This window comes from Bombina bombina, chromosome 4 (genome assembly GCF_027579735.1).
Source record: "Bombina bombina isolate aBomBom1 chromosome 4, aBomBom1.pri, whole genome shotgun sequence".
Lineage (NCBI taxonomy): Eukaryota > Metazoa > Chordata > Amphibia > Anura > Bombinatoridae > Bombina > Bombina bombina.
The window spans coordinates 948,234,876-948,251,141 of record NC_069502.1 but is presented as its reverse complement, the minus strand read 5'-3'; the positions used below and the strand labels follow the sequence as shown (position 1 = coordinate 948,251,141).

Genomic DNA, 16,266 nt, shown 5'->3' with positions numbered 1-16,266 from the left:
GGTTTACTGTCCCTTTAAGTTTTAGTTTTCTGCTCCCTTTCTGCAGATCTACCTATGTGTTTAAGTGTGTGCCTTTTTTGGTGGATTACAAAATATATGAAGTGACAAGGTTGTCACCAATATGTTTGCCATAAAGAGCGTTGGGCCAGGCTGTTAACATGTCTGTTGTATGATGGGGTTCAAGCCCTGTATATATCCACATATAAGTGAGTGGCCAAAAGGATTTTAACCCATTTAAAATATCAGTTATTTAAAAATATGCCATGTTTTATAAAATTTAATTTTGTTTAGGTTTTTGAAAAGTGTATTATTGTATTTAAAATAAAAATAATGCTAGATATCTTTATTTTGCAAATTGCAATCAGTTGCAGAAAAAGAAGCTGACTAAATAAGAAGACAACTTCAGCCTCATACATTTTGCAGCTTTCTTGTACTTAATGTTCACTCTCAGTCACAGTGGTTACCTTATAAACGACAGTCAGCACAAACCACTGTGAGTGAACATTAAGAACAAAAAAGCTGCAAAATGTTTCGTTTTCAGAATGATTGTCTATAGGTTGTTTGTTACATTAAAGTTGATTTAAAAAAAAAAAAAAGCAAAGAAAAAAAGCTTTGAGTGGAGGTCACATGTTTCCTGTCTAGAGTGGAGCTCCAGTCTGCAGTAGACTTGAGAAGGATCTAGCTGCAGACTGGAGCTCCACTCTAGACAGGAAACATGTGACCTCCACTCAAAGCTTTTTTTTTTTCTTTTTTTTATCTACTTTAATGTAACAAACAACCTATAGACAATCATTCTGAAAACGAAACATTTTGCAGCTTTCTTGTTCTTCTTAAAGGGACATTAAACACTAAATACATGATAGATAGAATGATGCATTCAAAGAAAAGATTAGTCCATGACTAACATGTAGATGTATTTTTTAAAGTTTCATTAGTTGTTTAAAAAGTGACAAAATAAGTGTAAAGTTTTAGTGTCTATAAAACACTGGGAGCTGCCATGTTGTAACTTGTGTTACCTTCTCTGCTGTGGCCAATTAGGGACAGTTATACATAGGTCATTAGAGTGTGCAGCCAATGGTTGTGCTGGATTTAACAGTGTTCTGCACTTCCATTTCTAACAGGAATTGAAAAGCTCACAATTTCAGAATGGAATTACAGGCAAAGAGGGCAAAATAAATAATGAAAGTATATTGCAGAGCTGTTTTATTATATACAATGTATCATTTTATATTACCATCTCAAAGTGTTTAATGTCCCTTTAATGTGCACTCACAGTGGTTACCTTATAAATGACAATCAGCATAAACCACTGTGAGTGCACATTAAGAAGAACAAGAAAGCTGCAAAATGTTTCGTTTTCAGAATGATTGCCTATACGTTGTTTGTTACATTAAAGTTGATTAAAAAAAAAAAAAAAAGCTTTGAGTGGAGGTCACGTGTTTCCTGTCTAGAGTCAGTGGAGGTCACATGTTTCCTGTCTAGAGTGGAGCTCCAGTCCAGTCTGCAGTTAGACTACTTTGCAGCTAGACCTTTCTCGGTGGCTAAAGGTTGAGCTGGTGACCTTGTAGGAGTAGAGAGAAGAGGTGGACCTTGGTGGATTGAGAAGGCTGCTAGGTCCTATTACACACCGTGTGCCATGAATGAGGTGTCGGAGCGTAGTTTACAGGTGGCCGTGCTTGTGTCGTTCGCCAGCGGGGTGCTAGTGGGCTGGCAGGCAAACCGAATGAGGAGGCGATACCTGGACTGGCGGAAGAAGAGGCTGCAGGACAAACTAGTAGAGACACAAAAGAAGTTAGACCTCTCCTAAGTTGGTCCCAGCAGATACACGCGACTGAATGACGTTCATCTTATTCATACAGGAGGTGAGGAACAATATAGAGAATTGGGTACAAAATATGCACGTATGACTCTTGTATTGACAACAGTGAGTTTATTAACATTTTTTAAATTTGTTATAGTACTTAAATTTAGTTGTTTAAATTAGTATTTCCCCGTGCATTTAATATAATTTTTAGTCAACTTGTCACTGTGTTTTACTTTTTTACTGTTGTTTATTTAATTTTGTATAGTACTAGAAAATGTATTCATGTTACGATAATTGGCAGTGAAGATATTACTACGTAAATTTAAGATATCAATATGACAAACTAATACAAGTGTATAACGAGGTTACGGATCAAACCCACCAGTCAGTATATAATTGTAGGGATGGGCAATAAGACAGCCCCTAACTCTAGCCTATGTAAAACTTTAGGGGGTCTCCTGTGCTAGGAGAGGGTTGATGTAAGAAAAAAAAATACAATTCTAGAAGTCAAGGGTTATGATTCTAAAACAGTGTCTTTTGTGAAAAAATAAACAAAAATTGCTAAATTATTTGTTTAGATTCTTGATTTAGAGTTAAATATTGTTAAAACAATAATATAATTTCTTTGTTTACATTGATTTAGTTAGATCAAGGATATTTTATTGTTTTAACCTCCTTATGGAGACGTTTCTGTGAACACCAATGTTTCACACTTCATACAATGTAGTACTCAAAAGGTACAATACATTCAACATACCAGTTAAAGGAACATGAAGCCTATCCTTTTTTTTCTGTCATAAACAACTTTTCTTTTTACTTCTATGATCAAAGTTGCTTCATTCTCTTGTTATTGTTTGTTGAAGGAGCAGCAATTCACTACTGGGATCTAGCTGAACACATCAGGTAAGCAAATGACAAGAGGCATATATGTGTAGCCATCAATTAGCAGCTAGCTCCCAGTAGTGCATTGCTGCTCCTGAGCCTACCTAGATATGCTTTTCGAGAAAGGATAGTAATAGAAGGAAGCAAATTTGATAATAGAGGTAAACTGGAAAGTTGTTTAAAACTGTATGCTCTATTTGAATAACATTTGGGTTTAATTTCTCTTTAAGAGGAGAAATTCAAAGTGATGTACAAATAAACTGTTGGCAAATTTATTTTATTATACCTAGGTATGTCAAATTAGCGACAGACCTAGGTATGCTCTTTAAAATGGTAATGTGTGATATGTTCCATTTTGCAGACACATACAGTGTTTCATAATAGGAACTGTAGGTAAGAATACTACTGACTACTATAAAACATTATTTTCTAGTATTTTTTAGGTCAGTTGAGGTAGTTTTTTTCAATTACATTTCTGATTATAATGATTATGTAAATGAACTGCTCAGTGTGTGGGCTCCTGCTTTTATGTGCGCTCTATGTGCACACCTTCATGGTTTTTAATTGTCTAGGAGATACAGTAGATGGCTCTGTGTTGTCAATCCAAATCACTTGCAGCATAAATGGCTACGTGCATATACGCTATATTTACACATATGCCCATGCATTCTTGCAGAGAACACACTGAAAAAAGGCCCTAAATGTATAGTGGTTTAAACAGAGATGAAGAATCTTTTATTGTGGAGGTATAATAAATCTGTTATACTTTTTCCTGATCATTTCAATACTGAAAAAAAGAAAATTGCACTAATTTGTCTGTTGTAATCCAAGAGCTAAGAGACTTACTTATACAGTTTTACTATTGATTGACAAAATTGGTAAGATTTGTAACATAATTGCCTTTTTTCTTTTCTTTTAGACTACTGCAATATTCGATGGACAGAAATGATTCGGCTGCTATGTGTTTTTCTTTAAAAATATGTATATTCCCTCTATTTTATAAATAAGATATTTTATAGGTTAATGAAATAAATGCCATATTGCTGAATAAAACTGCCTTCTTTCATATTGGCAATAAAAAATGTTAATATATGGTTTATTAAATTAGTCCTAGATCTTGGCTTGATAAATTTGTTTAAAATATCAGGCGGAATTTCTATTATAACAGGGCTTGACAAATTTGATTGCCAGGGACACATAAAAATGGACCCTGCTGCCCGCTCCATTAAAGTAGAGATGTACAGGGTTGAGACCTGCACCTCTCTAATATGCACACAATTTGTTTTTTTGGCTAGCCATGAGTCATATCAGCCCATCTTCAACATTTATGCTGTGCTGTCATAGCCTCTGAGTACAGAGAGAGGCACGTCATTTTGAAGTGACCGTTAATTGTATTTGTGAGCTCTGTCCATGCTGTTCTACTTACCATAAACTCATGCTCTCTGCTTTAATTGTAACGCAATTGCACTAGGCACTCTTACACACATTCCCAAAGACTACATACTGTGTGGCCAGAGGAGGATGAGGTTGAGGGTTTATCATCATTTAATGTGCTCTGGCTCGCACATTTAGCCAGTGTGTACATGCCCTGTACTTAGGAATACTTCTGCTCCCACAGAAGGTGGAATTGGCGTAGAGGGTACGGGGAGGAGAGCAGGTAGGAAGGTTAATTGCTTGCCCCTACCCCCATCCAGTCAAAGTAAGTGACAGCCAATGCTGGGCAAAGGATCATTACAGCCCATTGTAGGGCATCTGCAAAGTCAGGTCTGCTATGTTTTTCCAGGGTTGGCTGCATTCATCACTTTCAGGAAGAGGGAACTTCTGTAATCCCTTGAGTTGTAAGAAGCTGATAAATCAGCCAATGGGTTAATCCCTTCCTGCTTACTATATGCATTTTGCTTCCTACACTTTCATTATAGTTTTATCTTACTTGTTTTCTATATAAAACACATTCCGTTTTTTTCCCTATTTGATCCACTAAATCTGATCTCATTTAAAACCTTGAGCTTTAAAGGAGATAATATGCTTGTATAGTTCACAGATACAGTTATATAGGGTACTAAACTGCAGATTATTACCCATACTGCATACTTAAAGGGACACTACCCAAATATTTTCTTTCGCGATTCAGATAGAGCATGACATTTTAAGCAACTTTCTAATTTACTCCTATTATCAAATTTTCTTCATTTTCTTGGTATCTTTATTTGAAATGCAAGAAATTAAGTTTAGATGCCGGCCCATTTTTGGTGATCAACCTGGGTTGTTCTTGCTGATTGGTGGATAAACTCATCCTCCAATAAAAAAAGTGCTGTCCAGAGTTCTGACTTAAAAAAAAAGCTGATGTCTTCTTTTTAAAATAAAGATAACAAGAGAACGAAGAAAAATTGATAATAGGAATAAATTAGAAAGTAGCTTAAAATTGCATGCTCTATTTGAATCATGAAAGAAAAATGTTGGGTTCAGTGTCCCTTTAAGGAGACACATAAGTGACCATTGGTAAAGTTAATAATAAAAAAAAGTCCTGTGGGTGAATACAAATGTTGCAGAGCTCAAAATCACAGACTGACTCAATCCAGGGATAAAAATTAATTTATTCAAAATATAAAAAGAACACAGTATGTTAAAATAGAAAAATATCTTTAGAACTTCAGTGAACACAGGTGTGCAACCACAGACAGCTGACGTGTTTCTAGTTAAAGATTATGTCCAGTAGTGGCTAGTTGAATCCTAAGTAGATATGTCAGTGGTTTCTAATTGGTGAAACATCAATGACCTAAGGTGCATATACTCGTATTAAATAGGAATAGACCAAATGCTTTGTGTAAACATTAATATGAACTATACATGACACCTATTGGCTTTTTAACCTAGTTCAAACACCCTTATATAATCAAGTCAATACAAAATACATTTAAATAGACAGATACTTGAATTTCTAACATCTATATTAATTTGAGTAGGCGTATTATACTTATCCCACGATAGACCAATTTTTATAAGACTAAATGTTGATATTATGATAATAATAATACTGCTACATGAGAACACTTTCATTAAACGCTGAGAGCAAAGAGCGTCACTAGGCTACACTATCAGTAATGTGTAACTATGTATCAAATATAGGGCTCACATAATATAAACTATACATCTAGTAGTATACTAAAAGGAAACATAATACATAAAAATTAATTAAAAAAAATAGTTTCATTTTATTTATTATTATAATTTGAATCTAGTGCCATATGATCAACTCTTACGCTGAAAGCGAACTATATAACGACCTATCTGCATACAAAGAGAGAAGCGCTCTACCAGGAACGAACAACAGCTCATTAGCTAGTTCTATGGCAATTTACCACCCAGAAGCAGCCTCTTTTAGACCAGTGTGCTTTTCACAAAGGAAAACTTTCCTTAAGTATATCAGTCTGATCCCGCCAAGTAAGGTCAGTCCAGCCCCAAAATACCAGGCAATTCTCCTCTGAATAAGGAACATGACGACCCCAGACGATCGTTTCAGCCTCGTCAGTGAGGTGCAGCCACATTCCTCTAAGCACACTGGGCAAGGAGTCCACGTTTGGTTTATATAACAACCTAAATTTTAATACAACCATGTAGTAAATAAATATGTAAATGAATGAAAGAATATCTCACATGAAGTTTGTGAACAATGATAGTTTTGACTAATGACGCTGAGTATTAAAATTTAAATCAACTGGATAAAGGTCTGAAATATGTTCCATAGGTTAACTTAAAGGGACACTCAGGTTTTATAACATTTTCATGATTCAGATACAGCATGTAATTTTAAACAACTTTCCAATTTACTTCCATTAAAAAAAATGTGCACAGTCTTTTATATTTACACTTTTTTTGAGTCACCAGCTCCTACTGAGCATGTGCAAGAACTCAGACTATACGTATATGTATTTGTGATTGGCTGATTGCTATCACATGGTACAGGGGGAGTGGAAATATATATAACTTTAAAATGTGTTAGAAAAGAATCTACTACTCATTTGAAATTCAGAGTAAATGCTATTGTATTGTCTTGTTATCTTGCATTTGTTGATTATGCAAATATGCTGTGTTTACTGGTCCTTTAAATGCTTCATGAGATACATGGGTGTATTCTACATATCATGAACATGTGTTTGCATAAGCACCTAATGTACATATATGAATAAAAAGTATATCTTAATGGAACATACAAATTGCAGGAGCAGCATTCAAAGGCTACAACTTATCCAATAATTATTTCCTAACAGTTTATTATGTTGAAACTGTGAGCTAGTCAGGTTTGCAACTTGAATATCCAGAACATCTCACGGCGACTAAGTAACTCTAGCCTATCTCCTGAGTAACCTGTTCAATTTCCTGCCATTTAAAGTTATTCACTTTTTTATTATGTATATGTTTAAAGTTTTTGGCAAGAATCAAGCATTCACGTTCACACTTAATATGACTGAGGTGTTCTCTGATATGATGGGATCGCACCTCCCCAGTGGTGAGACCCACATATTGCCTTCTACATATAACAATATAAAATATAGTAATTATATCCTTCAGGGATTTATAAAAAAATTGGTAACGTATACTTTTATGACCATTCATTACTTAAAGGGACACTGTACCCAAATGTTTTCTTTCGTGATTGAGATAGAGCTTGACATTTTAAGCAACTTTCTAATTTACTCCTATTATCAAATTTTATTTATTCTCTTGGTATCTTTATTTGAAATGCAAGAATGTAAGTTTAGATGCCGGCCCATTTTTGGTGAACAACCTGGGTTGCTCTTGCTGATTTGGGGATAAATTCATCCACCAATAAAAAAAGTCCTGTCCAGTGTCTGAACCAAAAAAAAAAAGCTTAGATGCCCTCTTTTTAAAATAAAGCTAGCAAGGCAACAAAGAAAAATTGATAATAGGAGTAAATTAGAAAGTTGCTTAAAATTGCATGCTCTATCTGAATCACAAAATAATTTTTTTTTTGGGTTCAGTGTCCCTTTAATACAAGGGCTACATTAGTTGGATATCAATGTAAGTATTAGCTATTAAACAGACACTTTTGGAAGATTTTTTTTAATTAGATTTTTATTAGGAGTTTGAATTAACCCCTTAAGGACACGGCCATTTTTCAATTTCTTTCCCTTAAGGACCAGGGCTATTTTTACATTTCTGCGGTGTTTGTGTTTAGCAGTAATTTTCCTCTTACTCGTTTACTGTACCCACACATATTATATACCGTTTTTTTCGCCACTAAATGGACTTTCTAAAGATACCATTATTTTCATCATATCTTATAATTTACTATTAAAAATATTATAAAATATGAGGAAAAAATGGAAAAAAACACACTTTTTCTAACTTTGACCCCCAAAATCTGTTACACATCTACAACCACCAAAAAACAACCATGCTAAATAGTTTCTAAAATTTGTCCTGAGTTTAGAAATACCCAATGTTTACATCTTCTTTGCTTTTTTTGCAAGTTATAGGGCCATAAATACAAGTAGCACTTTGCTATTTCAAAACCACTTTTTTTCAAAATGAGCGCTAGTTACATTGGAACCCTGATATCTGTCGGGAATACCTAAATATCCCTTGACATGTATATATTTTTTTTTAGAAGACATCCCAAAGTATTGATCTAGGCCCATTTTGGTATATTTCATGCCACCATTTCACCGCCAAATGCGATCAAATAAAAAAAAATGGTAACTTTTTCACAAACTTTAGGTTTCTCACAGAAATTATTTACAAACAACTTGTGCAATTATGGCATAAATGGTTGTAAGTGCTTCTCTGGGATCCCCTTTGTTCAGAAATAGCAGACTTATATGGCTTTGGCGTTGCTTTTTGGTAATTAGAAGGCTGCTAAATGCCACTGCGCGCCACACGTGTTTTATGCCCAGCAGTGAAGGGGTTAATTAGGGAGCATGTAGGGAGCTTGTAGAGTTAATTTTAGCTTTAGTGTAGTGTAGTAGACAACCCAAAGTATTGATCTAGGCCCATTTTGGTAAATTTAATGCCACCATTTCACCGCCAAATGCGATCAAATTTAAAAAAAAACGTAATTTTTTTCGCAATTTTAGGTTTCTCACTGAAATTATTTACAAACAGCTTGTGCAATTATGGCACAAATGGTTGTAAATGCTTCTCTGGTATCCCCTTTGTTCAGAAATAGCAGACATATATGGCTTTGGCAATGCTTTTTGGTAATTAGAAGGCTGCTAAATGCTGCTGCACATCACACGTGTATTATGGCTAGCAGTGAAGGGGTTAATTAGGGATCTTGTAGGGAGCTTGCAGGGTTAATTTTAGCTTTAGTGTAGAGATCAGCCTCCCACCTGACACATCAGACCCACTGATCCCTCCCAAACAGCTCTCTTCCCTCCCCCACCCCACAATTGTCCCCGCCATCTTAAGTACTGGCAGAAAGTCTGCCAGTACTAAAATAAAAAGTATCTTTTTTTTTTCTTTTTTTTTTTTGGAGCATATTTACATATGCTGCTGTGTAGGATCCCTCTTAGCCCCAAACCTCCCTGATCCCCCCCAAACAGCTCTCTAACCCTCCCCCTCTACATTATTGGGAGCCATCTACCAGTACCCAGTTTACAAAAAAAATGTATATTTTTTATTTTTTCCCCACTTTTCTGTAGTGTAGCTTCCCCCCCAAGACTAAACCCCCACCCCCTCCCAGATCCCTTCGATTAACATATTTATCCCCCCTCTCTCCCTCTAATTAGAAACCACTGTTCCATAGTGTAATGGTTCCCACCCGCTCCCTCCCCGTGCACGCGCTCGCCCGCCTCCCCTGTGCACGCGCGCGCGTCCGTGCGCGCCCCCCAGCAATCCCGCCCACAATCCCGCCCACCGGTAAGCCATCAATCGCCGCCCACCCGCCTCCCACGTCTGCTCCCACCCACCAACGATCGCGGCATCGATGTCCGGTGCAGAGAGGGCCACAGAGTGGCTCTCTCTGCATCGGATGGGGAAAAATGTTATTGCAGTGATGCCTCGATATCGAGGCATCACTACAATAACCGGAAAGTGACTGGAAACGATCAGGATCGCTTCCAGAGGCTTTCAACCCCAACGTCGTACAGGGTACGTCGCTGGTCTTTAAAGACCAGTTTGTGCAAGACGTACCCTGTACGACGCGTGTCGTTAAGGGGTTAAACAAATAATGGTTGTTGAGTACACTTGTGAGAGCATAAATGAAAATTGCATATACAAATATGCCTCTCCTATTAAAGGGACATTAAACTTCTGGGCACAGCTACAATGACAGGGTTACTACTACCATGCTATTGGGTTTTCCTCCTGTCACTGCATCTGTCTTCAAAGATGTTATTTTAACCATTGAAAAATTATGCATCTTCACACTGGGTGCCGCCATGTTGGAATTTAAGAATTCTTGTACCCTGTGACAGAAGTGTTCTATATTCACAGCTAAGTGATGTTGTTTTTTTTACAAGCCATATAGAAACAGAAATATATATATTGACGGTAGATAAGAGCCATAGACCCAGAAAGTCTGCCCAATATTTCCTAAAAGTATAAACTTATCTACTTTGTAGGATAGCCTTATGCTTGTCCCATGCATTTTTAAAGTCCCCCACTGTGTTTGTCACTACTACCTCTTGTGGAAGTTTATTCCATAAATCAATCACTCTTTGTGTAAAGTGATTCTTCAAATTACTCTTGAATATATACTACCCTTCAGCTTGAGATCATGACCACTTGTTCTTGAATTTTTCTTTTTATGTAAAATACTCACTTCCTCAGCTTTACTAAGCCCTTTAATATACTTGCTATCATATCACCTCTTTCCCTTCTCTCCTCTAAGCTATACATATTTAGGTCATTGAGCCTTTCCTGGAACATTTTATTTTTAGACCATGTAACATTTTGGTAGCCCTCCTTTGCACAGATTCAAGTTTGTTTATATCCTTTTGAAGATATGGCCTCCAGAACTGCACACAATACTCAAGATGAGGCCTAACTAATGATCTGTAAAGTGGCATAAGAACCTTACTATATCTGCTGCAAATACCTCTACCAATACATCCAATCATTTTGCTGGCCTTTGTTTACTAAAGTTTAAATCATCTGAAATAATAATTCCCAAATCCCGTTCCTGATTTGTAACAGTGAGTAAAGTGTCATTGAGTCTGTAATTAACGTTTGGAGTTTTCTTCCCTAAATGCTTAATTTTATACTTTGCAATGTTAAACTTTAGATCCCAGTCATTTGTCCAATCCTCCAATTGTTGTATATCACTTCTCATTTTGTCTACCCCTCTGGAACATATCTACTTTATTACAGTTTTTTGTATAATCTGCAAACAGACATACTTTCTCTTGCAGCCCCTTGCTGATATCTCTGATAAATATGTTAAACAAATAAGGCCCAGAACTGACCCCTGTGAAACACCACTAGTAACAGCCCCCTCTGCTAAATGTACTACATTTACCAGGACACTGTTTTCTATACTTAAAGGGACAGTCTACACCAGAATTTTTATTGTTAAAAAGATAGATAATCCCTTTATTACCATTCCCTAGTTTTGCATAACCAATGCAGTTATATAAATACACATTTTACCTATGTGATTACCTTGTATCTAAACCTCTGCAAACTGCCCCCTTATTTCAGTTCTTTTGACAGACATCCATTTTAGCCAATCAGTGCTGGCTCCCTATAACTCCCCGTGCGTGAGTACAGTGTTATCTATATGACACACATGACCTAACGCCCTCTAATGGTGAAAAACTGTAAAAATGCCATGAGAGAAGCGGCAACCTCCAAGGTCTTAGAAATTAGCATATGAACCTCCTAGGTTTAGTTTCAACTAAGAATACCAAGAGAACAAAGCAAAATTGGTCATAAAAGTACATTTTAAAATTGTTTAAAATTACATTCTCTGGGGCTGATTTATCAAGCTCCTTATGGAACTTGATGCCCCTTGTTTCCAGCGAGCTTTCAGGCTCGCCGGAAACAGACGTTATGAAGAAGCGGTCTAAAGACCGCTGCTCCATAACTTGTCTGTCTGCTCTGGGGCCGCGGACAGAAATCAACCCGGTCGAATACGATCGGGTTTACTGACACCCCCTGCTAGTGGCCGATTGGCCGCAAATCTGCAGGGGGCGGCATTGCACCAGCAGTTCACAAGAACTGCTGGTGCAATGATAAATGCCGAGTTGGCATTTATCGATGTGCAGCGGACATGATACGCTACATTGTATCATGTCCGCTCGCACTATGTTAAATATACCCCTATATCTGAATCATGAAAGTTTATTTTGGACTAGACTGTCCCTCTAAGTCAGGATTCTACCCAGTTCACAGCTTTTTTACTCTAGACCAAGGAGATGCAGTTTGTGAATTAGTTTGTTGTGTGGGAAAGTGTCAAAGGCTTTGCTGATATCTAGATATGCTACATCAATTGCTAAACCCTGGTCTTATACTTTTGTTACATAATCAAATAAGTCAATTAGATTAGTCTGACATAATCTCCCTGAAGTAAAATCATGTTGATTTTGGTCCTCTAAATTGTTTCTCTTTATGTAAGTCATAATTCTTTCTTTCAAGAGACTTTCTATTAATTTTCCTACTACTGAAGTTAAACTAACTGGCCTGTAGTTGCCAGATTCTTCCCTACTACTTTTTATGATAAGGTACTACATTTGCTATTCTCCAATCATCTGGAACAGCTCCTGTTAATAGTTTCAGCTTATTGTCATTTTGATTATACTCTTGAAAAAGTCTGAGCGAACTCAGAAGAAACGTATGTAGAGTTATCTGTATTGTACCACCAGGAGTAATTTTAGTTCCAGCACCTCTCACCCAGACTTGGTATTATTCGACTGAGATGTTCGTGCCTGGGCTGTGAATTCGATTACCTAACTGGAGGGATCATTTTAACCCATTTTGCTGTTTTATCTCCTAAACGTTTGTGAGTATGTATTGTGTACTTGCACTTATGTCCTGATAAATTATCCTGCACTTGAATTGGGCTGCACCTGTCTTCCATTCTGTCCTAGTTCCTGTTTCTGATTGGGTGTCACCTGAGAGCACACACCTTCCACTACGGGCAGCGGCACACCCGGATCTGAACAGCAGAGGTTCCGGGATCATCAGCTGGTTTGTCCACACCAGCCAGCCTGTGGATTTTCACCTTCAACTTAGAACAGCTAAAACCGGCTTCTCATTCTTCAATATTTACCCCTTACCAACTACCAGGACCCAAGCGCTGATACTGGTAACTGTTTTTCTCCTGTTAATAGTGACTGATTAAACAGAGCAGTTAGCACTGATCGACTTTCTTTTAAAACCCTTGGACTTGTTTACATTTATTTTTGATAATGCCAACAAAACCTCATCCTCTGTAAAAAGATTAGTGTTTTAAGTTGTATTTACATTTTTGCAGTAGGCGCGAGAATGACGTCATGAGTAACGGTCATTCACATTAGAGGACAGTTAAGGGAAGGAGAATGTAACCACAGTTCAAGGTACAATAATGAATGTAATATGTATGTATATTGTTTGTTAATACTTGTTATACAAACAATGATTGTATTAATGGTTATGTCATGTGCTGCCTATATTTGCTATAGAATTGATTATGGCAGTAGATTATTGGGTCCACCATTTCGTATTGGAACTCTACTGCGCATTCCCAGAAACTACTCTGCTTATATTTAAGGTGCCCATTTTAGGAATCCTAAACGTATTGTGCAGTTTAGAAATCTAAACATCTAAATAATGCAAACTCTTGTTCAGTGAACAGTATGTGCGTATTAATTCTAACAATACATACTGTAATTTATAACAGAACACATATGTTGCCAAACAATGAAAAGCTTTGAGCCAAATCTTTTCAACTTACCATGGCCAGTCTCCATCACCTGCTCGGGCATCAGGTCCCCTTGGGGAGAGGCAATAGGTCTCTACCTTGAAGGACCTGGTTCCTCCTCTCTGTTTGGAGAGACAGGTGATCTATCCCGCTCCACTGAAGGCGGTTGTAAAGCAGGTGGGGATGGGAGTTGGAGGCCCATTAGGCGGCATAAGGTCGCCTAAAAGCATTGAAGAACTGGTGGTCATCGAGGTGTCTTTGGTGCATCACCATTACCTCCGAAACGACCACCAGCCCTCTGCCGCATGAGAGCCTCCATACGCTGCAATCTGGTCTTCATGTCCCCAAGTCTGTTCCTCACCTGCGACTTGGTCCTCCGAGTGTCTGACACTGAATTTATAGCTTCAATGAGAGACACCCAGATACCTTGTCTCACTTAGGAAATGGTATAGATCATCTGGTCTCCAAACAGCCTGGAGTTGTTTGGCTGCAGGGCAGAGACAAGTGCCTTGTTCTCCTCGATAGTGAACCTGATGCCAACTATATTTTAGGAACAACAAACAAGATTCCAGCTGAATAATGAAAACTGACAAAATGGTGTACTTGTAGACTGTATTGATTGCTGAACTTTATCATGGGACTCGGTCTAAATGTTCTGATAGGATGATTTTTTTATATTTTGTATCAACTTTTGGATTCTCACACACTAGTGTTATGGCTATCAAGTTTTTAAGAATGTGTTCATGGGTGTGACTTTGAAGCGTGTGTCTAGACAAATAATGTAATGTAATACTAGGCCTCTGCTCAATTACTTGTACGTAGTGTTTGTGTAATCATTTTTTATTTGAGATATAGGGGTCAATTTAGTAAATGGCAAGCAGATATGATTTGCTAATAGTGATCAGCCTATATTACAAACATAACTAGTATACATTATTATTAAAGGGACAGTATACACCAATTTTCATATAACTGCATGCAATATACACTACTATAAAGAATAATATGCACATATACTGTTATAAAAATCCAGTATAAAATGTTTTAAAACTTTCTTAGAAGCTCCCAGTTTAGCTCTGTTAAAAATGTTAGCTGGAACACCCACTGAAAGTGATTGTATAGCGAAAATAGAAGACCCTCCCCCTTCCTTTGCATATGAAAAGACTCTTTACACAAACAGGAGTAAGCTGGAGGAGGTATACATCAGTATACTTCTACAACATTGGGGCTTGGCTAGGAGTCTGAAAATCAAAACAATGTTATTTAAAAATAAGTAAAACTATACATTTAAAAAATAAACAACAAACCTCTAAATAAATGGATCATCTACAAAACATTTATGCAAAGAAAAATCTAGTGCATAATGTCCCTTTAAAGCGTTTTCAAACAAATCAAGCATGGTTTATTATAAGTATTACATTCAATATACTGTCATAAGTCTTTGTAACTTCATAACCTTTCTTTTTAGACTTACAATATATAAGGATTTTTAATTTGGAAAAATATATATTTTATTTTTTAATTAAACAAAAGAAAATGTTTTTCTTTGATGAAACCTATATAATAAAACATTAAAATTATGTCAAAAAATGAAATTACCAGTTTGTATTTTGCAAAGTTGTTGTAATACAAAGTATCTCCTGATCTACAGGAGACATCACATCCTGTTCTTTCCTCCCTTGCATATTCTCTAGGGGAATATCAGTTAGTAGCAAGCTTTTTGCGTGCGTTGGCTAGCGCTCATATTACAAATAGAAAGTAAACTGTTTTCGATGTGCGTAAAAAGCCGAAGTTAGAATATTGCATGCGCGATAATGTATTCCCCCGGAGAAGTCAATGAAGCAAAAAAAGTAGACCCTAGTCATGCAAATCCGATCGCATATTCACAAGTGTGCTAACCCAACATAAAAATATGAATATTTCTCATTCCAATGTTCTTCACATAGAAGACTATGTTCTATTTATTCACAGATACATATTTCTACATATATCTGATGGTATTTTGGTACATTATCTATCTATCTATCTATCTATCTATCTATCTACAGGGAGTGCAGAATTATTAGGCAAATGAGTATTTTGACCACATCATCCTCTTTATGCATGTTGTCTTACTCCAAGCTGTATAGGCTCGAAAGCCTACTACCAATTAAGCATATTAGGTGATGTGCGTCTCTGTAATGAGAAGGGGTGTGGTCTAATGACATCAACACCCTATATCAGGTGTGCATAATTATTAGGCAACTTCCTTTCCTTTGGCAAAATGGGTCAAAAGAAGGACTTGACAGGCTCAGAAAAGTCAAAAATAGTGAGATATCTTGCAGAGGGATGCAGTACTCTTAAAATTGCAAAGCTTCTGAAGCGTGATCATCGAACAATCAAGCGTTTCATTCAAAATAGTCAACAGGGTCGCAAGAAGCGTGTGGAAAAACCAAGGCGCAAAATAACTGCCCATGAACTGAGAAAACGAGATACAAATAACCAAATGACTTCTTGTAAGTAGGCCTATGGGCGTGTTGGAGCGGTGTTCTTAGTACATCAACTCATTTCAAAAAGGTGGACAGTAACAACTATGTCCACCAAACCAGTTGTCATCATAGAAATTGGAAAGCTAACATCCCAAAGGGACAACTTTTAAGGATGAAGAAAAATTGCTCAGATCCTCAAAAATGGAAAGAACAAGCCCAAATAATCAAGGCTAAATTCCTGGAGAGAGGCT

At 36.9% G+C, this 16,266-nt stretch overlaps 1 protein-coding gene across 1 annotated transcript; it reads left to right on the top strand.

Annotated features, from left to right (window-relative positions):
* Nucleotides 1–1,495: 1,495 nt before the first annotated feature.
* On the top strand, nt 1,496–3,739 carry MTLN (mitoregulin). Its single transcript, XM_053709292.1, has 2 exons — nt 1,496–1,862; nt 3,606–3,739. The coding sequence occupies exon 1, from the start codon at nt 1,637–1,639 to the stop codon at nt 1,805–1,807; it is 171 nt and encodes a 56-aa protein (XP_053565267.1). The 5' UTR covers nt 1,496–1,636; the 3' UTR covers nt 1,808–1,862; nt 3,606–3,739.
* Nucleotides 3,740–16,266: the final 12,527 nt, after the last annotated feature.

Coding starts and splice junctions, on each gene's coding strand:
- MTLN (XM_053709292.1), top strand. CDS start 1,637: ATGAATGAGGTGTCGGAGCGTAGTTTACAGGTGGCCGTGCTTGTGTCG.